Source organism: Sminthopsis crassicaudata, chromosome 4 (assembly GCF_048593235.1).
Source record: "Sminthopsis crassicaudata isolate SCR6 chromosome 4, ASM4859323v1, whole genome shotgun sequence".
Taxonomy (NCBI): Eukaryota; Metazoa; Chordata; class Mammalia; order Dasyuromorphia; family Dasyuridae; genus Sminthopsis; species Sminthopsis crassicaudata.
In genome coordinates, this window is record NC_133620.1 from 39,704,785 (window position 1) to 39,730,046 (window position 25,262).

The 25,262-nt window shown below is 36.3% G+C and overlaps 1 protein-coding gene across 1 annotated transcript in view; it reads left to right on the plus strand.

The window, feature by feature from the left end:
- Positions 1-25,262, plus strand: part of MCOLN2 (mucolipin TRP cation channel 2) — a 76,877-nt gene that overhangs the window by 39,755 nt on the left and 11,860 nt on the right. The window contains exons 7-11 of the mRNA XM_074266357.1: positions 2,066-2,165; positions 14,996-15,108; positions 16,281-16,430; positions 21,687-21,788; positions 21,871-21,993. Coding sequence (XP_074122458.1) covers positions 2,066-2,165; positions 14,996-15,108; positions 16,281-16,430; positions 21,687-21,788; positions 21,871-21,993 — 588 coding nt within the window. The remainder of the gene's footprint in view (positions 1-2,065; positions 2,166-14,995; positions 15,109-16,280; positions 16,431-21,686; positions 21,789-21,870; positions 21,994-25,262) is intronic.

A 25,262-nucleotide genomic window follows, 5' to 3' on the forward strand; every position in this document is an offset into this window, starting at 1 on the left:
CCCCAGCCTCAAAAAAATAAAATAAAATAAAATAAAAAAAATAAAAAGCCCAAACACCTGGTTGATACCATTCATGCTAAATGTGTTAAAGGGTGTCTAGAAGATAGTAGTGATTGTTTTATATGGTCCTCATTCTCAACAAGTTGAAGAACAGCTTTTTGGGGATGGGGCAATGGGAAAGGGAATAAGCAGAAAAAAAAATTTGAGTCTTCTAGATCAGTAGAATTAAATGAAATATTAAGGATAGAGTAGTTCACTTGTAGATGGAGATTTTCAATTAGGGCTTATATTTGTGGATGCACAATTTGTGCCCTATACATTTGGGATCTGGCCTTATTCCCTTGGTAAATTTGGGCTTGCTGATTATTGCAACATACATTCAATCTTCAATTCAATAAATTTTTATTAAGCTCCTATTATATGCAAAGTATTGTGCTAGGTAGGAGTAATTAAAAGATGGAAATAGACACAAGCCCCACCTTTAAGGAGTTTCACAATTTCCAAATTTCCAAAAATGCAATTTTTAGTTAAGATGAGTTTAAGAAAGAGAGCAAGCTGAATGCATATTTCGAAAAGTAGCTTTTCTTTGACTGGAATACAGAATATCTGCTTTCAATTCTGTGAATATTTGCCTTCAATTTGTGATGAAATATAACCAACATTCAGTATTTCTCAATCATTATATTATATCATTTTATTCAATTTTTTAAAGGATGCTTCTCCATTACCTTTCCCAAAGTGTCATAATCTGCTTTTGTTTTTCTAATTAAAGTGATTTAGTATTAATTTTAAAGAATTTGGAAGGGATTTTGTGACACCATCTGAAATCATTGGAGGTATCATGAAAGCAGACTAGGCCATCCTTGGATTCCATGCAGTTTTCAGAGCTTCATGTACAAGGGTAAAGGAAAAGGGAGCCAATGTAAAGAGAAAAAAAAAAAAAAAGCATTTCACAAATAAATAGTGTCAATTAGTTCTGTTTAGTAAAACAGCTGGCTTTTTGAGTTAGCATTTGGTTTTGAAGGGGAAGGAGCAAAGATGGCAGCCCTGATCTTTGGTCATATTGACTCCTTTCTCCTAGCCCTTTTAAAACCCAAAAAGGTTTGGAACCTTTGTTATGTCATTCATCTCTTTTCAACAGTTTGGTGAAATCTAATGGATTCCTTTTCAGAATAATGTGTTAAATGCATAAAATGAAATACATAGTATTACAAGGAAAACTAATTCTGTTGAAATCAATTATCAAAATATTTTAAAAATAAATTCTTAGACCCCCAGGTTAGAACTCCTGTCTAGGGTATTGAGTTGCCTGAATTGTATTTATTTGGACTTTAATTATTTAATTGATCTTAAGAAAAAGCCGAGAAATGCAAATGAAAGAATTTTTTTTTCTCCTCTATGAATGTGTAATCTTAGAATAATAGTCTCTGGATCTTCAAGTAATTTTTTTGGGGGGAGACACATTGTTTTAGGTAACAAATCATTCTTCCCATATTTTTGTTTTTTGTTGTTGACTTAGTCTTTGGGGATTTTCTTCTTAATGATGCTGGAGTGGTTTGCCATTTCCTTCTCCAGCTCACTTGACAGATGAGGAAACTGAGATAAACAGTATCAATTGACTTGCTTGGGGTGACACAGCTATGAGGCTACATTTGAACTCAGGTTTTTTTGACTCCAGCCTTGGCATTGTATCCACTGTTCCACCTAGCTGACACAAATACAATACATGAAATAATAACTACCTGAGAGGATGTAAAAGGATTAGGTTAGATAATCTCCAAGCTTTACTTCCCTGCCATTAAATCCTGTGAGCTGAAGTTCTGGAGGTAGAGAAGGATTGCCTCAGGCTTTTGGAAATATAAAACCCATCTTGGGGGTCTCAGTAGCACTTCTTCAGTCCCAGGCAGTGAGAAAGCACACTTGGAGTTCCTCCCTAAGCCACAAAGGGGCTACACACAGGTCAGATAGCTTTGTGGGCCTCCATCTTTGCCATCCCCTTCCATTTCCCCATACCAGGCTTTCTCTTTTTCTTCAAGTCATTCTTTCCATATTTTTGTCTCTACAGATTACCTTTAACAATAAAGCTCACAGTGGTAGAATAAAAATCTATTTTGATACTGAGGCCAACATTCAGGAGTGCAAAGGTCTGCACATATCTGGATCAAGTAAGTGTGGCAGACATATGAATCATGGGTAATTTCATTAATAATTATAATCATAACTTTTTGTAGTGCTTTAAAGGTTTGCAAAGTATTTCCTTTGCAAGAATGTATATGTATGTGTTATTTGTGTAGAGAAGGGATTTGCTTAGAAATTCCAGTTTCAGGTTTTATAAATAAGCTGATATTTTTTAAGAGCCTGAAGGTTTGCAAAATATTTTATGTGCCTTTTTCTTGTTTGTTTGATCCTCATGATAATCCTGAGAGACAGTTACTTTATTGTTGTTTAATGGATTGGTTGTTATGGCTGCATCTTTGTGACCCCATTTGGAATTTTCTGGTCAAAGGTACTGAAATGGTTTGTTGTTTCCTTCCCCAGTTCATTGGACAGATGAGGAAACTGAGGCAAATAAGATTAAGTGACTTACCCAAAGCCATATAACTAATATAGGTCTGAGACCAAATTTGAATTCTTATCTTCCTGACTCTAGCCTTGGCACTCTTTCCATTGTATCACCTAACTGTTCTCTGAGACAATTACTGCAGGTGTAATTATCTCTACATTATAGATGAATAAATTAAGAAACAGAAATTAAATAATTTTTGGACAATCTTAAGGAAATAATTTGACCTCTCTATTATCTTATATGCAGAATGAGAGTTGGAGTCGATCACCCCTGGGGGCTTTTCCATTGCTGGTCCTGGGAACTTGGGATAGCTAATAGTAGTATCTAGCATTCTTAATAGCCCTTAACAAATGCTAATTTCCCATGACTAACCTGTGGCCACACACCAAGTAGTATATGAGGATAGAGGCTGGGATTCTGACCCAGCTCTCTCTTGGTTTCATGGCCATCCTCCTTTCCATGAAGTTTCTTTTACATCAAAAACCCATATTTCAAAGATTATTTTTCAGTTTATTAGTCACTCCAAAAGAGAGGGAGAACATAAACACTCCAAAAGAGAACATTGAAATGGACAGTGTGTGACGCAGGCTTTTTGATTATGTGACTCAAGGGTCTGGATTCTTCCATGTCCTTTGCCATTTTCTTCCTTCTAATGGACTTCAACATGACTAATCTTTTAGTGTACTCTTGCTGTTGAATTGAGTTTTCCTCTGGTGTTCTGCCAGACTGTGCCTTTTGCCACTTTAAGTAATTCTCTGATTAGGCCTTTTAGCTAAACTAAGAGTGCATTAGCAAGATGTCCAGAACGTTACGCCTTCTACTCTTCTAAATGTCTTACTGCCTTTCTCGATGCATTCCCTTTCATTTGGAACATGTCAGTTGCTTTTAAGTTATAAGTAATTATGATTATAGAGTTCCTTCCTAAGACTTCACAAACTTAAATTTTGGTAAAGTCCTGGAAACCGCTTTAAAGAAACGTGTCTGAGCATGTGCATGTGGATGTGCATACATATATACATACAGTAGATAGGAAAGACAAAAGGAAGAATGAAAGAAAAAAAGAAGGAAGAAAAAGAAAGAAGGAAAAAAGGAGGGTGTAACTCTGGGATAGTGAGCTTAGAAAAACTTTCTGATTATTAATGATTAACCCTAAATTTAATATGTTGCCTCAGGAAATATATAATATGCATACCTATACCAATATACATGTATATGTGTGTATATATATGTTTATGTATATGCATATATATTATGCAAGAGGGCTCCATGATCATTTAAGAATAGCAGCAATAATAACTAACATTCATATTAAATTTATAGTTGGAGAAATGATTTACAATTATTATCTCACTTTATCCTCCCAATAACCCTAGGAGGTAAGGTGCTATAATTAGCTCCATTTTACAGATAAGGAAACTGAGGCTGACAGAGATTAAGTATCTAGCCTAGAACCACACAATTAGTAAATGTCTCTGGTTGGATTTGAATTCGTCTTCCTGACTTCAGATCCATTGCTCTATCTACTGTGCCCTCTGCCTGGGGAGTAGTGCTTCAAAAGGGGAACCTTTCTAATCCTGAGATCAGTGGATGGAAGACATAAATTCAAATGGTGTTTAAAGCAAAATGCACTCCCTTAAAAATGATCATGAATTCATAATTTCTATCTGTCATGCCATCCTCTTTTTTCCAAGTTCTTTTTCTGTGAACTATTTCTTTGTTAAGCCTCTATCCCTGTAGTGTTTCCTCATGGATAAAATGAAAAGGTTGCCTTCAGTCTCTGTGATCTTTTCCAGTTTCTAATGTATTATCATATGACCTTTGCCTTCTTTACCCCAAATATCATTCCTTTCTCATCTAATTTGTACTTGTACATAGTAGGCACCTGATAAATGTTTATTGATTAATTGATTTTTTGATTGAAAATGTGATTTCATTCGTGTAAGAAACTGCTAATGAAGACATTCCCTTTACCAATGCCTTTACAATTGTGAATTACAAATTCACTTCACCTCCTCTTCAATTCACAGATGTGGACAGTTATTTGGGAGCAAGAGTAACTTGTTCAGTATCTCAAAGCCAGTATATATGAGAAATAGGTTGTATAATCTAGCTTTACTCCTGATAAAGATTTCAGAGCCTCTTTAATTTAGCACCTTCTCTGACAAATAAGGAAGCTGAAGAATCTTGAGAAACTTCAGTGACATGTCCTAAATCATATAGGTAGTAAGCATCAGCCAGGATTTGAACTAAGGTCCTCTGACCCCAAATTTATTGTTCTTTTCACTGTACGACATGCTTGTCCTCACTTTGAGCCTAGCTGTGTGTTCTGACTTAATCCACTTCCACTTTTGAGCCATATACATCTTCCCTTCTTCTTCCCTATTTCCTGTTTATTTCCCTATTTATGCAGCTTGTTTTTTTAAACTCTACATTATAAATTCAACATCAATTCAGAAGCTGTCCTCTTTGAATATCTTTTCCTCTCAATTTCTTTCTCTTCTCTGAACCTAAAAAAATGTTTCATTTATCCTTTCTTTTTTTCCTCTATCCATCACTATTAACCCTTTCTCCCCACAAAGTCTCCACTTATGAGGGGGGGAAAAAGACTCCTTTCTTTGTCAGATGCAGTGAAGAAAAGCAAACCCACACGCTGTCCCTGTGTAAAGATATGTCTTGTTCTGTACTTCAAGTCTGTCACATCTTTGTCAGGAGGTAGAACATGTGCTTCTACACATCACTGATTTTTTGTACTGATGATATATTGTACTGGTGAGAGTTCTTTAACACTTTGAGTAGTTTGTCTTTATAATGTTGTAAGTCATTGTATAAATTGTTTTCCTGCTTCTATCTACTTCATTCAGTTGCATCTTTTTTAAAAACATTAACTTAATTTTCCAATATATCTCTACTACTTCCTGCTCCACCATGGAGACATCTCTTATAGAAGTATATAGGAAAATAAAACAGTTCCTCATAATTACTTCCAACATTATATGTAGGCTTCCACATAAGTAATTTATAGGAAAAAGAGGGAGATGTATTCTCATATTTCTTCTTTAGGGCCATTATCATTTCACAGAATTCAGTTATGTTGTTCTTATTTTTTCCATTTGTAATGTTGTAGTCATTGTGTTTTGTTTCTCTGATTCTGCTTGTTTTGCATTGCATCAGTTCATATAATTCTTCTCATGCTTCTCTGAATACTCCACATTCATTATTTCTGTATTATATTTCTGTTGTATTCCATTGCATTTATGTACCATAGCTTACTTAGCCAATCCCTAGATAGAATCAAGAATGCTATCCAACTGTCAAAAATGCCCCTTTGGCATCAGACTCCACTAAGATCTTTTCTATTGCAAAAAGTATTATATCTGAGGGGGCAGCTAGGTGGCGCAGTGAATAGAGCACCAGCCCTGAATTCAGGAGGACCTGAGTTCAAATTTGATCTCAGACACTTAACACTTCCTAGCTGTGACCCTGGGCAAGTCACTTAACCCCAGCCTCAAAAAAAAAAAAAAAAAAAAAAAAAAAAAAAAAAAAAGTATAATTGGTATATATGGCACATAGGAAGCTTTTACTTTAATTATTGATTTTGGGGCAAATTTGGCGAGATGTTTGTTAAAATTAAAAAATCTAATGTGTTTATCAAGGAAATCACCTGTTCTCTCTTTCTCTCCTTTGTTTTCTAAGAGGCTTGGGATATAATTTATTTCCTTCTCCCCATATGTACAAGAAAAGAGGGATTTCGGCTCCCTCTTGTGGGTAGGTAGACAACATGTATAGAACCTTTTAGACAGCCAAAATTTAAAAAATTTTTTAAATTAAAATTAAAGTTTTTTTAAAATGTGACCAACTTATATTTTAAAACCAGATATAATCCTTTTATCTCTCCCTTTCCCTCCCTTCCTTTTTTTGCTCTTTTCTTTTTTTCTTCCCTTTTCTTTCCCTTGCTTTTCCTTTCTTCCTTCCCTCTTATCTCCTTTTCTTCTGTCCCCTTTCTCTTTCTATGCATTTTTTTGCTCCCTTTCCATTCATTATAATATTGATCCTCCTTGTTTTCTCTTCTCCCTACCCTCCAGCTTGGACCAGGCAGGTAAACAGGTTTCCTGTTCCACCTATCCTTCATACTTTTCCAAAACATACTTTTGGCATTGGGGAGCAATCTGGAATGGATATAGGAACAAGTCCAGTGAAAGCTCACATTCATAATACATATGTACATGCTTCAGTTCAGTTTTGTTGGACATGACACAACTGAATACTCAAACTGATGAGCTTGTGTTTACGATTTTCATTTCAGTCCAAACCACCAGACTATTGGTTCATCCCATCAACTTTGGGACTTCTCATTTAATTATCTGTGGTGTCAGGAGATTCAATATATATAAGGTGGGTGGTCCATCTGTTCTTCATAAGTGCTACCTGCCCTCACTTGTATAATTATCTATATATATATATATAGATATCTGTGTATATAGAATCATCCCCTAACATCTTCCCCCCCTTTACCCATTTATCAGTAAGGCAGATCATGCAAGACTGCTCCTTTTCCTTCCCTGAGGAAACCTCAGACTATAACTTCTTTTTCCTTTCAAATCAACCCTTGATATTCATTTGATCTAGATTTCACCTGAATTAAAATGCATATGTCAGGTTGGCTCTGAGACTTATACCAAGCCCTGTTTCTGTATCATAGAAAAGACCTTGGGAAATGCAGAAAATATTATTTATCTCATTGTTAGGAGGCCATGCCTCTTGCCCAGTAGGTATTTTATCCATTGTAACACATCTGATTCAATTGGTGGATACACAATTGCACCTGTGTAGGCTGACCGTCTGACATCCACAAAGTCCTAATCTACTAATTCCTTGAGGTGTGCTGATAAACCAGAGTTCTCAAAGACAGTAAAATGGCCTGTGTTCAAGCAGATTCTCAACCACACTCAACAGGTATTGAGACCAGTTGTATAACAGAGTTGTCTGGTTTTTGAAGAGTAAGGCAATTGAGTATGGACAGACTTGTGTCTAGTAGGTTCTGGAAGATGAATTCTTTGGCCATAGCAACCAATGAAATAAAGAAAAATAAGTGCAAGATGGCCCTTGGCGCCATCTGGTGCCCTTCCATTTCTTCAGTGATGGTGAAATAGTGGAAAACGGGGCAAAGGTATGAAGTTTTTTGTAATTTTTAGATAACCTATAAATTTTAACTTGACATTCTAAATGTCATTGGTGTTCTAAATGAGAGCACCCAACTAGTGAACTTACAACTTGAAGAAACAAATCTCATTTATCTTGTCATTCTCATTATAAATGAAACCAGAAAACAAGAAATTCGCAGATTAAACAGAAGTCATTGGAATCATTGGAGCATTAAATATGGAAGTTGGGTGTTCTTCTATACAAAGGTAACAAGAAATATAATTTAAGAGGAGCTTTAGTCATCTCACATAGCATGTGATAGGTATTTGCAAAAAAGACCACCATGAAAATAGTTGTGACTATAGAAAAATAGAAAATAGAAACAGAAAGTAATAGCATCTGTTAAAGATGAAGAGAGAGAAAAATTTTATGTTGAATTTGGCAGAATCTTTCAAATGAAATCAGTATTTTTGTGACACAGCAACTTAAAAGAAAGAGTGAATATAGATAAGAAGGGTGAAAAACAATGGAAAGCATGATTTCAGGAATAAATAATGAAAAAAAATGAAGTCAAGTAGACCTCACAGAAGTTCACACTTGATGGGATGTCCCAAAAGTCTTATTCCTACTTTAAGCTTTAATAGCTTAAAACTATTAATTGCTAATAAAACTTTAGACTATTAAATAGCCATTAAGACTTAAAGCTGTGCTAACATTTTTGGAATAAACAAGACAAAGTGAACAATTAAAAATATTAGGAACACTAAAATTCATATTTTTTATTTTCCCCAGTTACATGTAAAACAATTTTTTTACATGTTTTTAAAACTTTGAGTTCCAGATTCACTCCTTTTCACCTCACATTACCCCTATTAAGAAGGCACATGGGAAGTTATATAAGACATAAAATTTGTATTTTAAGAAACAAAAAAATTCTTTATTACTTACTTGGGAATTATTCCTGATTTAGTTGTCTGTGTCAAATACCCTATACACCAACTTCCTGTACTTATTTTCTCTCAACTATACACAGAAATGGTCGAGCCCTAGATCTTGTTATTTTTCACAAATGCACCATTTTTCGTGTTTGTAAACTTTGAAAGTTCTCTGTCTGATTATTATATATTAATGTTCCACCTCTTCCTTTGCTTTGCAACTTCAACCACATGCTTTATCCTTCCTGTGACTTCTAATCCCTTGACCATCTCAGATCTTTCCTCGGCAATCATCTCTTCAGTAGTTATGCTATTCCCTCCCCAATTGTGACTTCTTTATGAGCCACCTCAATTCCACCTTCCAGGTCCTTTGCTATTGATCCTATTGATGATCTTGCTCTGCTAAGCCTCTACTTTGGGTTACTCCCACTATCCACTGCACTCTAGTGCTACTGCCGGAGCACTGGAGAAAATCATGAAAACTGCTAACTGGATCCATTATTAATTTATGTTACATAATCTCAACTGAACCCTCACTGCTACAAGGCAACCTTCCTAATGGACTACATGTTACCTGAACTTTTTCACTGAAAAAAATTTAGAACATTTACAGTGAGCACCTTCTCCCCTTTGCCTCATCTCATATCACCCAAATGCCTTCTGCAACCATTTCTTCCATCATCTTTCTCGCATGAAAATGGTCTCATACATTGAGGAAAACTCTGCCTTCCCCCATCCCATTGATTCCTCTGTCACTTCCATTTTTTTCTATTCATTTTCAATCTCTTCCTATCCACTGTCTGTTTCTCTACTGCTTAAAACATGCCCTTGCCTTTCCCAACCTCAAAAAACTCTCATGGTGATCCATTCATACTAGTTGCTATCCCATATCTTTCCTCCCTTTTTATGGCAAAAACTCCTGGAGAAGGCTGTCTACAATTGGATCCTCTAGTTCCTTTCTTCTTACTCTCTTAACTCTTTATATTAGGCATCTAACCTTATTTAACAAAGATTGATCTGCTCCAAATGATTACTCTTTTCTTAATCTACTGACTTTCATAGTCTCATCTTTCTATACTTCTCTGTAGCTAATTGTTGATGCCAATCACCATTTTCTTGATACTCTCTTCTCCTAAGGTACTGTATCCTTGTTTTTCTTTTACTTATCTGATTATTCTTTTGCTGGATCTTCATCCAGATCATGCTGACTAATTTTTGGGCTCTGTCCTGGATCCCTTTACCTTTTATACTATTTCAGTTGATAGTCTCATCAGCTTCTATGGATTCTTATATCATCAGTAGATGATTTCTTAAATTTATTTATCCAGTCTTAACCTCACTGCTGATCTCCAATATCAAAGTCTTTAACTGCCTATTAGACATCTTGAACTGGAAGACCCCTAGACATCTTAAATTCGATAGTTTTGGACCTATATTCCCCAAACACTTCCATCTTCTTAACTTCCCTGTCATTTTGTCAGTCATTCTGTGTTGAAACCTAGGTGTTATCTTCAATTCCTCTCTCTCAATCTTCCATATCCCATCTGCCAAGAACTGTCAATTTTACCTTTGTAACATCACACATGTATTCCCACTTCTCTTCTGACATGGCTAGCACCCTAGTACACTCCCTCCTCTAGTTGATCTCCTTCTCTTGAACCTCACCTCACTTTGGTCCATCCATTAAAATATTCTTCCTAAAGAATGGATCTAGCTATGTCACTTCCCTATAATAAACTTCAGTGGCTCCCTATTACCTCCAGGTTCAAATAGAAAATCCTCTGTCTTTCAAAGCCATTCAGCACCTGCCCCTTCCTAACTTTTCAGTCTTCCTTCTTACATCTTACCTTCTCTTATTCTGATGTTCCTTGTGGAGGACGTTTCACCTTTCATTTTCGTGTCTGGAGTTCTCTCCTTTTCATCTTTCCCTTGCACTTTCAGATTCCAACTTCTACAAGCAGCCTTTCCCAATCCTTCTTAGTTCAAAATCCTTCCTCCTATTGATTATCCCCAGTTATCCTGCCTACATCTTGTTTGTACAAGGTGTATGTTATTATCTCCATTGGGCTAGAAACTTCTTGAGAGTAGACACTATCTTTTGTCTTTGTGTCCAAAGAGTTAAACCCAATTCCTAGTATATAACTTGTTAATGTTTAATGAATGTTTGTTTACTGTGAATAGTCGTTGCAAAATTTTTGGAGCAATTGCAACCTATTCATTCATTCATTAATTCATTTGTTATTTATTTATTTGCCCAGGCAGTTGATTTTAAGTGACTTGCTCAAGGTCACACATCTAGGCGCTGTTAAGTATCTGAGGTCACATTTGAACTTAGGTCCTCCTCACTCCAAAATTGATGTTCTATCTACTGCACCTTCTAGCTGCCCCAATCTGTTCTATTTAAACAATTTTTAATATCAAAAAGTTGGAAATAGATGGAAGAATGGTCACAATACTGATCACTGCAATTCCTTGCAGAAATTTAAACATCATAATTCAGTGCTATAACTGGGCAAACAACAGAAACTAAAAACTCTCTTAATCCTAGTTTTCAATCCAACAAGATGTGGCAAGTAATAACAAGTGATTTAGAATACTTATCAAATCATAAAAATCTTAACAGAGAAAGATTGTGCAAAATTATGTTTGGTATTGCTTCATAATATTGATAAGAGCAACTTCCTACATGTTATCTCATTTAATCCTCAAAATAATCCTTTGAAGTAGATGCTTTCATTATTCCCATTTTGCAGATGAGGAAAATGAGTCTGAGAGAGAATTCTGGACTCCTAGATCAGCAGTCTTTTCACTGTGCTGCTTAGTTGTAGAGAAGAAAAAATTAATTTTTAAGAATGCTTGATGAGACCCCCAATGCAAAGTCATCATGAGGGCATTTTAACCTGAAGCTGGAAAGATAAGAGGTGGCAGACAAGAATGACAAAAGTTTTTGGTCCACTTAAAAAAAACCAGCACACTACACATAGTGGACCCTGAAGCCTTGGACTCTACAATCACAGCCCTACATACCCTTATAGAAGAAAAGGACATGACTGAAAAAAAAGGTATAAAAATATCACTTCTCAAAGCATCTAAAAGAGGAGATCATAAACTCCTTGAGTGAAAGGATTATTTCTTTTCTTGCATTTGTATCCCCAGTATGTGACACACTGTTATACTTGTTGATTCATTGCTTAACATCAAAGACTTGGGGGGAAAAACTCAGATACATAGTTAACTACAAAATGTGATTGAGAGTTACTATTGACCCATGGGTCTGCTTTTCATTCTATAAAATTCTTATGAGAATCCTTTATGTACATATGATGGTTCCATTGATAAAGGTGCTAGAAGGCAGCAGGCAGGTTTTCACAAGTAGTATGCCACAGCTGACCTTTCTCAATACACAGTTGTCTGAGAAGGAAATACCAGATCCTGCTGTGATTATTGTTTGACTGAAAAATAGCATTTGATTTGGCAGATCAAAATGGCACCTTAAATGTTATCCAACAGCAGGACTTTTTAATCCTTTTTTGTATCATGGACTCCTTTGGTAGTCTGGTGAAACTGATGGATCCCTTCTCAGAATGATGCTTTTAAATGCATAAAAGAAAATATACAGATTTTTAAAAGAAACCAATAATCTCCCAAATATTAAGAAAATCAAGTTCAGTTTGTCAGCAATCATTTTTCTAGTTTTTTGCATTCATTTTTATAAAACTTTGTGTTCCAAATTTACCTTCCTCCATCCCTCTACCTTCTCCAGGGTAGCAAACAATCTGATATGGGTAAAATATGAACAATTCTTTTAAACATATTTCCATATTTGTCATGTTATACAAGAAAAATCAGATCAAGAGGGGGTATGTATATTAACATGTATATTTACTATGAAAAAACCAGGCAAACAGCAACAAAACAAAAAGGTGAAAATACTATGCTTTAATCTGCATTAAACTCTATAGTTCTTTCTCTATATGTGGATGGCATTTTCTATCATGAGTCTTTTATTACATTACTCAGGAGAGCTTAGTCCATCACAGTTGATCATCACATAATCTTGTTGCTGTGTACAATGTTCTCCTGGTTCTACTCACTTCACTTAGCATACGTTCATGTAAGTCTTTCTAGGTTTTTCTGAAGGCAGCTTGCTCATTTTCATTAAGTTAATATACCATAACTTATTCAGTCATTCCCCAATTGATTAGCATCAACTCAATTTCTAGTTCATTCAGCAAGCATTTCTTAAGCACCGATTATGTGCCAGGTATTGTACTAAACATTGGAGACACAAAGAAATGCAAAAAAAATAAAATAAATAAAAATGCCTACTCTTGAGATTACTGTTTAAATTCAAATAACAATAGTTACATACAGGATAAAAAGGAAATAATAAGCAGAGGGAAAGCACTAGAATTCAATTCATGAATTCCAATTATAAAGAGAAACAGTCTGCTATAGTGCAAATTTGTATTTTGGACTCTGGATTCAGATTCTGCCTCTGTCTCTTATTGGCTTTGAAACCAAGACCATTTCACTCCTCAGTGCTTCCTTCGGTAAGTTACTCTGTTGATCTGATTCTGAAAAGGAATTTCTACACTGGGGAATTCCTCACCTCAATAGCACCAGATGGCTGGTTTGAATTTGACCTAACTGTCCATGCAGCAATGAACAAACAACCTATGAAGCTCATCCATGTGTACACATAGCTTGGACAGACACTGGACATGGGCAGGGAGCTCAGTCCAGAGTGGAGGAGCGGAAGGTCTGGCTGAATTGCTCATACTAATTTTTTGATTAGCCCAAGTTTTCCCTTTGAACAAAGGGAACATAAGCTAATAGATGTAGAGTTGGAATGAGCCACAGGGATTGTTTGGGCTGACCCCCTTATTTTTACAGATGAGAAAATGGAGACTCCAAGGTGAAGCTATTTGCCCAAGGTCACATGGGTCATGTGACAGAGCCCAGATTGTAATAAAGGGTCTGTTGTTCAGTTATGTCTAACACTTCATGACCTTGACCATAGGTTTTTTTTTGGGGGGGGGGGTTGACCATAGGGTTTTTTTTTTTGTTTGTTTGTTTTGTTTTTGGCAAAGATACCAGAGTGGTTTGGAGTGGAGGTTCAATAACTTGCCTAGGTTCACACAGTTGGTAGTGTCTGCTGTATTTGAACTCCAGACCCAGTGCTCTATCTATTGAGCCATCAAGCTACCTCAAAATGGTTCTAGTGATGTCAAATTCATCATTCTCCACTGTGCAGTGTTTTTGATTGTTATATAGCCAAGGTCATAGAGCATTACATTCTCCAGAGAATTGAAACTGAGGATTGCTTAAAGTAACAGAGATATAGAGTTGAAATATACAGGTAGGAATATATGATAAACAAGGAAGAGTTAGATGGCAAAATCTATTTTTTAATTTAATTTTAAAAAATTGTTTTATTTTTTCTAGTATGTATATTAACATGTATATTTACTATGAAAATACCTATTTCTTTGTGAATTGTGTTGGGAGAGAAAATAGCAAAATGGAAAAACTATGGGAGAAGAAAAAATTAAAAAGCCAAGTTTAATTTTTTTTCCTTAATGGAGTCCTAGAAATAGTTATAGAATACTGATAAGTATAAGTGATCAGATGGGGAAAAAAAGCTTCCAGCCAGAATTGAGACACTCTTAAGTGAGACAGTAACCTCAAATACTCTGATCCTGTCACTTGCTTCAATTAAAAAAAAAAAACTCACATTAATTAAACATCTGCTAAATCCAAAACATTATTATGTGTTATGGCCCTGTGCCTGTACCTTATGAGAATTATGAGAATTTCATTAATTAAATTTCCCCTGAGTGACATCCGAGATGGACTCTCATATATTGAATTTTGACTTTATAGTTAAGTAGTTAAAAGGAGATTCTAGTGGAGTTTAAATAAGATACAGAACTGCATGGTTGGGGAAATGTTTTCATTAACTTATAGGTGACTGAGTGAATATGTCGAGATGGATATAATACAATCTGATACGCTCTTCTTAGCCTGCATCTATTATGATTGACTTTCTCTAGAAGACTTGCTTGGGGGCACTGAGGGAAGTTAAGAACTTGCCCAGAATTACACAGCCAATATGTTTCAAGACACCAATCTTCTGACTCCACTTGTGGGCTTTTAACTGTTACCTCAGGTGACCTCATGCCTTTTAATGGATGGAACCAAATTGTAAATGCTATAACAATTTATCAGCTTCATCCCAAAGAACTTTTAGAGTCTCACACTAACTCATCAGAGAACAGCAGGCATATTGAGAATCAATAATCAGTAAAATATGCCTAGAGGTGACATTTTGGGTTTTTGCTTTTTCCAGGTCAGAAAAATACCCAATACATCCTGATGTTCGATGTGTTTGTTATTTTGGGTTGCTTTGCTTCGCTTGTTTTGTGCACCAGATCCATCGTGCTGGCCCTCCGATTGCAAAAAGTAAGTAGGTGCATTTTGATTCTCACCTCCCTCCCTTTGGTGTTCTCAAAGGACAGAATATCGATGCTGCTGTCATCCTTCTATTTCAGAAGTCCCTCCGATGGATTAAATCCCTGGAGGAGAGTGATTGCCTCCCCACCAGACTATTTAATTAGCCTGGGGTGTAGGAAGTAACTAAAGATTTTTGAAGAGTGAGGCTCTTTCAGATAATTGGTGCTCCTTTACTAAATTAATAAACTCATAGGAAAAGGCCACAGAAAATATGTTTCTTCTTTCCTTTGTTCCAAATCTGAAGAGCTGTTTTTCTGGATAGTTGCTGCTTTTCCACTCTTTCCAGCACCTCTCAATATAATAGGGTTTGGAATGGGAAAGGATCTTAAAAAGGAAAGAGTAATAACTTTGGAGTCAGAAGAAGTGAGTTAAAAACCCATCTTCACTGCTTACTACCTAAGTGACTTTGGGTAGCTCATTAGCATCATCATCTGTGTGATGAAGTTGTACTAAATTGCTGTCGTGGTCCTTTTCCCACCCAAGTTCAATGATTCCTTAATCATATAATCCAACTCCTTCATTCTACATGTGAGGAAATCCAGGTCATGGTTGTTAAGAGACATGTCACAAATGGCAGTGATAAGACTGAAATCTAGATCTTTTAACTAAAACTAGCATCTTTTTAATCAGACCATGATACATTTCTTCTGTTACACAGTTGATCTCTGTTAACTAAAGTTATCAATTTGGCACACAAATTTGATTTATCAGATTCAGTAATTGGTTGAAATCAAATGTTCATGCTTAGAACTAAGTTAGGTACTGCAGAGGGTTGGCATTCAGTGAACATAATTCCTGTTCTCAGAGTACTTGTACTCTAGTTGGGAAATTTGCTGGCAGATGCTTTTCCAGACAGAGAGGTAGTATCCAAGTCAACAAGAAATGGGGGTCATTAAGTCAAACATAAAAATTTAGAAAACCATATGTTAATACTATCCATGTTCCATGACATTCGTATTTATTTTGTTAAATATTTCTCAATTACATTTTAATCTCATTTGGTCTCCCTTGGGAATGTTGTGATACCGATTGTGACATCTAGGTTAGAACACCATTCAGAGTTTCTCTCCTACTCCTAGATGGCAGGATTGTAAGAAACATGTTACAAATATTTGCCTTAGAGATTTATAAGGTTCTTCCTGGAGAAATATAAGAGGCGTGTGAGTGATGCTGACCACTGGGAGTTTATCAACGGATGGTACATTCTCGTGATCATCAGTGACCTAATGACTATCATTGGATCAATATTAAAAATGGAAATCAAAGCAAAGGTAAGAATGTGTGGATTCTGAGCTAGCCTGAAGCTATTATTCCAGACAAACTTTTATCTTGAAAACTGATATTCCTTTGTAGCTTTGTCTGGAATACTTTCTTTTATTTAGTCTCCCTTCACCTACATACAAATGAATCACTTCTGTGCTCCGGTTTCTTAAGAAAGGTAGAATAAAGTGGCCGACACACTGTGGAAAATAATATTCTCCTGATTACACTGAGTACTTGGCAGCATCTGCTGAGTAGACTTGAAGTGGGAAAAATGCTTTTCGATGAAAAGGCTGTCTATTTTTCCCCCAGCAAGAGTGATTCTTCAAAGATTTATCTGCTTTATTGGGGAGAAGCTAACCTTAAAATCTTTGTTCTCTGTTGCAAAGTTTATATAACCAAAGATTCATGTAGCTTGTGATGGGACATCAATTCAGAGGATTGCAGATACAGAAGTAGATGGTGTTTTAGAGGTCAGTTAGCCTGGCTTCCTTGTTTGCACATGGAGAAACTGAGACCTGTAGATGTTAAGCCAGGACTCAAAGTTGTACAGGTGGCAGAGATCTCTTGGTTTCAAAATCCACATTTTTGCTGCCATGTTGTATTGCCTCCATAGATTTAGGGCTGAGAGGAAACTCAGAGACCATCTTGTTCAACTCCATCTTTTTATAAGTGAGAGAACAAGGTCAGAAATGAAATTATGTGCTTAAGAATACACAAGGAATAAGGAATAGAGCTCAGATTCAGATCCAGGTTCTTTGCTTTCAAATCCAGCCCCCTTGTAGGTCTTATAAAGTCTGTTGAGAGAATTCTAAGGGGTTTCTCTACTGTATTTTGTGGCAATGGGAGTTCTGAGTTCTTGACTTGGGCACACTGAGTCCATTTGACCCCACGGTTCAGCGTCCTTGAAGTTTGTCTGGAAATAAGAAGAAAAGAAGGAAGGAGAGAAGGAGAAAGAAAGAAAGAAAAGAGAAGGAAGGAAAAAAGAAAAGAAGGAAGAAGAAAGAAGGGAAGGCAGGAGGAAGTGAGTCAGAAGGGAAGGGAGGAAAGAGGAGAGAAGAAAAAGTGAAGAAAGGAGAGAATGAGGAGGAAGAAAGGAAGGAAAAAGTAAGAGATAAGGGAAGGAAAGGAGAGACTGAGAGAGGAGGAAAGAAAAGAGGGAAGAAAGGAGAAAGAAGGGAAAAGGGAAGGAGGGAAGGAGAAAAAAAGGAGAAGGGAAGGAAGGAAGGAGGGAAGAAAGGAGAAAAGGGGAGAGTAAGGGGGAAGGAAGAATTTATTATGCACCTACTACAATCTAGGCACTGTGCTTTACAATACTATATTATTTGAGCAGGGATTATGTATTGCTAAAGTCTTCTATCCTGCAAAACTCAAAGCTTATTGGGAGCAAAGATTTATATGTTAGAAGTTAAAAAGCCTGGGCTCATAAGGGGGTCTTGGGAGGATTCGATTTCTCTCATGTATTATACAGATATACTCCTTGTGATCACCAGAATAGTCATAGAATCAATGTGGCAAGTGGACAAATAGAAAATTCTTCACTGAGGGTTTTTGTTTATAGTTCTGTTGGCCAATGTAATCTCTCTCAGTAAATGCCTTTTACTCAGCCTTCTTGTTCTTCTTGGCAGACATTTACTGGGTGCCCACAAGGCTTGAGTATTTATAAATAAGGTTTCTCAGCTGCCTAGTGGGAACTTTTCTGTTAAGAAAACTTACTCTACTGATAGACATGGATTACTTGCCTTTGATTGGACTAAAACTAAAGCATTACATGTAAAAATAGTTTTCTTTTTTTATTAAAACTTTTTAATTTTCAAAAGCTATGCATTGATAATTTTTCAACATTAACTCTTGCATCACCCTGTGTTCCATTTTCTCCCCCTTTTCCCCACCCCTTTCCCTAGATAGCAAGTAATTTAATATATGTTAAACATGGTAAAAATATATGTTAAGTCCAATATATCCATACATATTTATACAATTAAAAGGAAGTTTTCAACATTCATTTTTTGTAAGATTTTGTATTAGAAAAATTTTCCCCTTACCTCCCCAAGACAGCAAGCAATCTGATATAGGTTATACATGTGCAATCCTTTTAAATATTTCTACACTAGTCATGTTGTTAAAGAAAAATTCAAAACAAAAGGGAAACCAAAGAAAAAGAAAACAAAAAAGAAAGCTGAAAATGGTATGTTTCGATCCACATTTAGTCTTGATGGTTCTCTCTCTGGATGTGGATGGTATTTTCCATCCCAAGTCTATTGGAATTGTCTTCAATCACTGCATTGCAAGAAGAGCTAAGCCTATCAGAATTGTTTCATATACTCGTACTGTTTCATATACTCTTCTTACTTCACTCAGCATCAGTTCATGTAAGTCTTTCTAGGACTTTCTAAAATCAGCCTGTTTATTTTTTTTTTTTTGGTAAAACAATAATATTCCATTACTTTCATATACCATAACTTATTTAACCATTACCCAAATGATGGACATCCAATCATTTTCCACTTCTTTGCCACCACAAAAAGAACTGCTACAAACATTTGTACATATATCTGTCCTTTTCCCTCTTCTATGATTTCTTTGGGATACAGATCCAGTAGCAGTACTTCTGGACCAAAGGGCATGCAAAGATTTATTTATAGCCCTTTTTGACATAGCTCCAAATTATTCTTCGGAATAATTGAATCATTTTTAACTCCACCAACAACGTATCAGTGTCCCATTTTCCCACTCTCCTTTTCCTTTTATCTTTATCTTTTCTGTCATCTTAGCCAATCTAAGAGGTATGAAGTGGTATCTCAGAGTTGTCTTAATTTGCATTTTTCTAATCAGTAATTATTCAGGGCACAAAATTATATTTTTAAAGAAACAATTTGATTGTAGTCTGAGTATACTACCCAAGAAGCCCTAGATGTTTCCTCTTGTCTCTATAATCAAATACAGTCATTTCTCTTTAGCATTTAAATTCTTCTTTAATCTATAATACAGTGCCTACCTTAAAACAAAGCTTCTTCAGCTATGGGTTGTGACTTCATATGGGATTACATAACTGAATGTGGGGGTTGCAAAAAATTTAACAACAGTAAAAGATATCAGATATTTCTTCAAGGATTAATTCTTGGGGCAGCTAAGTGGTATAGTGGATAGGACCTGACTCAACACTTCTTGGCTGTGTGGCCATGGGCAAGTCACTTAACCCTAATTGCCTAACAACAACAACAACAACAACAACAAAAAAAAAAAAAAAAAAAAAAAGAATTAATTTTTTTATATAAAAATAAACTAGCACCTCCATCTCATTAGTATGCAAATTTGCTTTTGTCTTTAATAAATGCTAAAATTATGTGATTTATTATCAGTAAATATTTGGTTTGTATACCTATTTTATGTACCTAGGGTTAAGTAAAAATTTCTCAGGAGAAAATTGATCTCCAATAAAGAAATCCTGCCTTAAAAAATTTAAATCACTCCCTTTCCATCTCTGTCACTTCCTTTAAGAAGCTTTTCCTGATTTCTCTAAGGTGCTAGTGCCACCAGCTTTCTCTTCCCTTTTCTCCCCCCAAAAAATCACTGTATATTTACTATGTATATTTTGCATATGTTTATTCCTCTAATGGAATGGAAACTCCTTGAGAGCAGGGACTGAAGTTGCATTGTTGTCTAATTGCTCTGCCTGGCACATAAATGAGGCTTGATTGTGTCTGTTAAGGCTGTAATATGTTGTCAAAACAAAACAAAAAAAATTTAAAAACTCTTGTATTAAAGGGCTTAAGATTGACATGTCTCTGAGATGTATCACTTAAAAGTAAAGCAAGCAATTTTCTTTAAACATTTGAGGGGGTGAGGAACAACTACTTAAAGAACAAAACCAAATCTAAAGAACTGAGCCTTTTTTATTGTATGTAATCACTGCAGTGCCTGGAGGGAAGCAAGTAATTTCTAAAACCCTGGAAGAAGTCTGTTTATAATTACTTGGTAAATCGACTTCATTTTGTAATTTAGAAAGTACTGAATTTAGATTTGGAGTCAAGACCTGTATTCAAATTCTGGCTCTGTGCCCAATTAGCTCTACTTTGGGGGCCTGTTTCTTCATCCATGCATTTAGAGAGTTATTCCTCTTCAGTCATGTCTGACTCTTCATGACCCCAATTGAAGTTTTCTTGGCAAAGATACCAGCCATTTCTCCCCTTTAATTTACTGATAAGGAAACTGAGATAAACAGGGTTAAGTGACTTGCCCAGGGTCATATATCTAATTAAGTATTCTAAGGCCAGATTTAAACTCAAGAAGATAAGTCTCCCTGACTCTAGGTCTGGTACTCTACTCACAATCTAGCTGCCTTTAGTGAGAAAGTAGGTTGAAACAAGTGATCTCTGAACCTCTTTCCAATTAAAATTGTAGGTCCTACAAAGTGAAGTTAGTTTCCCTCTTAGCTCTTCTCAGCAATTCAGTCTAAGACAATTCCAAAAAACCCATGATGGAAAATGCTATCCATATCTAGAGAAAGAACTATGAAGTCTGAATGTAGATCAGAGCATACCATATTCACTTATTTTTTCTTTTTCATGGCTTTTGACTTTTGTTCTGATTCTTCTTTCACAAGATAACTATTGTGGAATTGTGTTTAAAATGATCATTTCTATATGTATATATTTACGCATATACACACTATATATATATATATATATACATACTGGATTAGAGTGTGTGTGTGTGTGTGTGTGTGTGTACAGCAAGAAGAAGGGAGGAAAAAAAATTGGAACTCAAAATCTTATAAAAATGGATGTTATGTATTACCTATATCAGATTGCTATTTTGGGGAGGGGGGAGATAAAAGAGGAAGGGAAAAAATTGTAACCCAAAATCTTACCAAAGTGAATGTTGAAAACTAAACTTACATGTAATTGGAAAAATAAAATATTATTGAGAATAAAAAAACCCAGAAAATCAAATCAATAAAATGTAAACATTAACAAGAAAAAAATAAAAGTGAATATTAAAGACCATCTTTACATCTAGTTGGAAAAATAAAATACTATTGAGAAAAAAGAACAAAAAATCAAATCAATAAAAAATTAAACTTTAACAAGAAAAAAAGTGAATGTTACCCAAAAAAAGCTATCTTTACATATAATTGGAACAAATAAAATACTATTAAGTGGGGGGGGGAGGGAATCTCCCTAGGTTGTCCTAATATGACAGATGATTTTTTTCCTTAAGTCTTTCAACTCATGTCTGTTTTGTTTTTCTCCTCTCTATGTTAGAACCTCACAAATTATGATCTCTGCAGCATTTTGCTTGGAACATCCACTTTGTTTGCTTGGGTTGGAGTCATCAGATACTTAGGTTATTTCCAGACATATAATGTAAGTCTCCTTCCCCTTTGGCTGGGTCTGGGTTGGTTAATGGAACTTCAGCCCCACTGAGTGATATTTCTGGACCTTTCAGGTGCTCATTTTGACGATGCAAGCTTCACTACCCAAAGTCCTTCGCTTCTGTGCATGTGCTGGGATGATTTACCTGGGATACACTTTCTGTGGCTGGATTGTCATAGGACCCTATCATGAGAAGGTATGGGAGCAGGGCTCCATCCCTGCCTTCCCCCCCTCCCTTATCCTCTCGCATCAGTGGTCCCAATACAAAAAGCCCATCATCCTTAGGCAAGAATTGACATGATAGATGGAGGCTGTGCCAGAGTAACCCTTCTCTACTTCCATCTTCCAAACACTCATATTATAAGCTTTATTTTTCCCCCTGCAGGATATTGAAGAAACTGAGAGATATTAAAGTAGGAATTACAAAGGGGTTTATGGTGGTAGGCATAGGGGTGGGGATCTTTCATAGCAGTCTGGAACTAGCTTAAGGAGTCAATAACATTGTTGCCAAGCATATTTGGATAAGAAACTGTTACAGTAAAAAGTAAAATCCAGTAAGAGAAATTATACCAGTTTTGGCATTTAATGTTTTATTAATTGTTTTAATTAACTCTTAGGATTGGCATCTGAGCTGAACTGGGAAGGTGTCAGTGGTATGGCAGCTTTGCCCTGGTTGTATGAGATTTAGACTATGAAGTGCTAATAGGCGTTATCTTTATAGGTGCTTGTGGCCACAGTTTAATTTTGGTGTCTTATTAAAGATTGGTATCTGAACTTTAAATTGATATAGTGCATAAGTCAATATTGTATGATTGTGGAGATTTCATAGCTATGCTCAGAGCTTATTGCCTAGGGTGAACCCTTAAAGATATGATTCGCAGCTTTTGAGACAGGAAATGAGACTTTGTCTCCTTACTCTTGTCCACAAACTAAAGAGATGTGTGGCTTTTGCTGGATGAAGTGTACTTTACTTAGGATTCTGCTTTATTCAAACAAAACCATGGATGAAGGTCTTTGGCTCACAGAACTAGAGCTGGAAGGGACTGGAGAGACCATTACTTCCAACTTCCTCATTTTCTGGATGACTTGGGGATATTATGACTTGTCCATGGCCAGGTGGGATTTGAACACCAACTCTTCCTTCTCTCCCAAATCCAGCACTCTTATCTATTTTACCATATTGTTCTTTCCTAGATTTAGTACATTGAGAGATTTTGAGCTGGATCAAACTCAGAGCTTAGTTCATTTCTACTGAGAAAACTGAGACTTGAAGGGGTGAGGTGGACCTGTTCATGAGGCAGAATTTGAATCCAATTTCTTTGACCCCAGAACTAGTATCCTTAAAGTTGCCAGGGGAGCTCCCTTGCCTAAGACATATGGATAGCTTTTTGGTCTTGCAGTTCTTTCAGCATCCTTTTCGAAGAAGCCAAATTTGGTCCTTGTCCTGTAAATAAATCAGCCCTGGAAGCTATCACACTATGACTGCTAGCCCTATTAAGTGTCCCATTTAGTCCCTATTAAGTGTCCTGGGATGGTTAGCAGCCCTCTAGGCTTGAACAGCCTTTAAGAAATGACTTCCAAAGTCATGCTTTCTATTGCTCTTCCAGCTTCGTGCCTCTGTTTTGAAAGATGACTTGGTACAGGGAAATTAAAAAGATGACTGGTACAAGTAAATTAAAAAGATGACTGATGTTTGTAGATTAGTCTCTGGTAAGCCTTCTCCGACTTGGAGAACTCAATATATTAGTCATCGGAAAAATTCACATTGATTTTTCTCTTTGCCCCCACAAATGCAGTTTAAAAAAAAAAAGAGCCTCGTTTCATGTGTCACTAGGGGGCAATGTTGCACTTCATGGAATTCTCCATTGAGCTCTGCAGCTTAGTTTTGGTGCATTCTGGAGTTGTCAATGCAGTCCCTGGCTCAGAGACCCCAGAACTGTAGTGTGGGGGTGGGTAGGGACAAGGGAGCAGAGGGTTGGTGGGGTTGCAGTGTCCATTTTTGCCCCTAAGATGTTACTGCCCATTTCCCCTTCCTTTTGGTCCCTGCCCGAAAATCTCCTCCAATTATTTTGGAATAGAATCACAGACTCTCAGGACTGGAAGTTTCCAAATTTCATTTGCTTTGATATCCCCCAAGATCTCCATTTCACATTTCAACAGTAGCTATAAAACCATATATCCACACGTTTTTGTTTTCCCTAAGTATTTGCCCAGACCTCCTCTTTGACATAGGAAGGGGATTAATTTGTTTTGGTTCAATGACTTCCATCCTTTTCCACCAGGCAGGAGTGATAACTAAGTCCCCCCCCCCCCAGGCTTGATTGTACCTGGTCCCCCTTCATACCCCAAGAGGAAAACCTAAGTTGTTAAGCCTCTTCCCTATTTCTCCTACAAAGCACCCTTTGTGGAAGTCTAGGGAGAGGAGATTAGTTAGGGGTGATATTTATGGTTGCACTGAAACCCCCTTAGATTGTGGTATTTGCCTTTTAGTTTATACCAGTTTGGGAGTCAAAAATCCTTGAGTGAAGAATTTGCTTTTGATCAGTGACTGCTGGGGACAATCCTGTAGGGCATCACTGGACTGTTAACCACTTTCTGCCCTGTGTTAGCCAGCCTTAAAATGAAGTATTCAACACTTCCCCCACAAATATAAATTGAGAAAATCACTAAGTGTCTGTTTGAACCAAAGCATTTTCTAGAAACCTTTAAAAGAGATTAGCCCCAAAGCCCCTTTCATGAATTAATGTAAAATAGCTTTAGTCCAGACAGTAGATGCTTAAGTATGTCTTTTTACCAAGCAAGAAAGAAAGGAAAAGGGAAAACTATCCTTTTGGGCCCCCATTCATTCAGTAACAGGAATTCTACATCCATTTCTTGATCTCCTCTTCACTGTCACTGAACATCAATGATTCAATTGAATAGAGACAGGGTGGACTCCCTCCTTCTTGTAGACTTTGCTTTGGAACTAATGTACTTTGGTACCAAAGTCCTTCCAAGATCTGAATGTCTGGGCACAAAAAACTGGAAAAGTGATTGAGGTTCTCTGAAACCACATCTTGAATTATTCAACTTTATGTTTTCATTAGCTTTAGATTTTCAGGGTGATCCATGCTCATTACTCAATAATTCAATTTATTAAAGACCTATTCTGGCATGTCCCTGTGCCCAAAAACCTGAATATAAAGGCAGAAGAAAAACTGTTCTTGTCCTCAAAGGACCTGTGATTTCTTCATTCACTTATTCAGCAGGCATTTTTTACCTACTTTCAAGGTCTCTGAATGCAGAGACAAAATGGAAATTGTGCTTGCCCACAAGGAGTTTGCATTCTCCTAGGAGAAAAAATATTCTAGGGGTTCTGGGTATGTAACCAAACATGGAAATTGTAGCTGCCCACAAGGAGTTTGCATTCTCCTAGGAGAAAAAATATTCTAGGGGTTCTGGGTATGTAACCAAACATGGAAATTG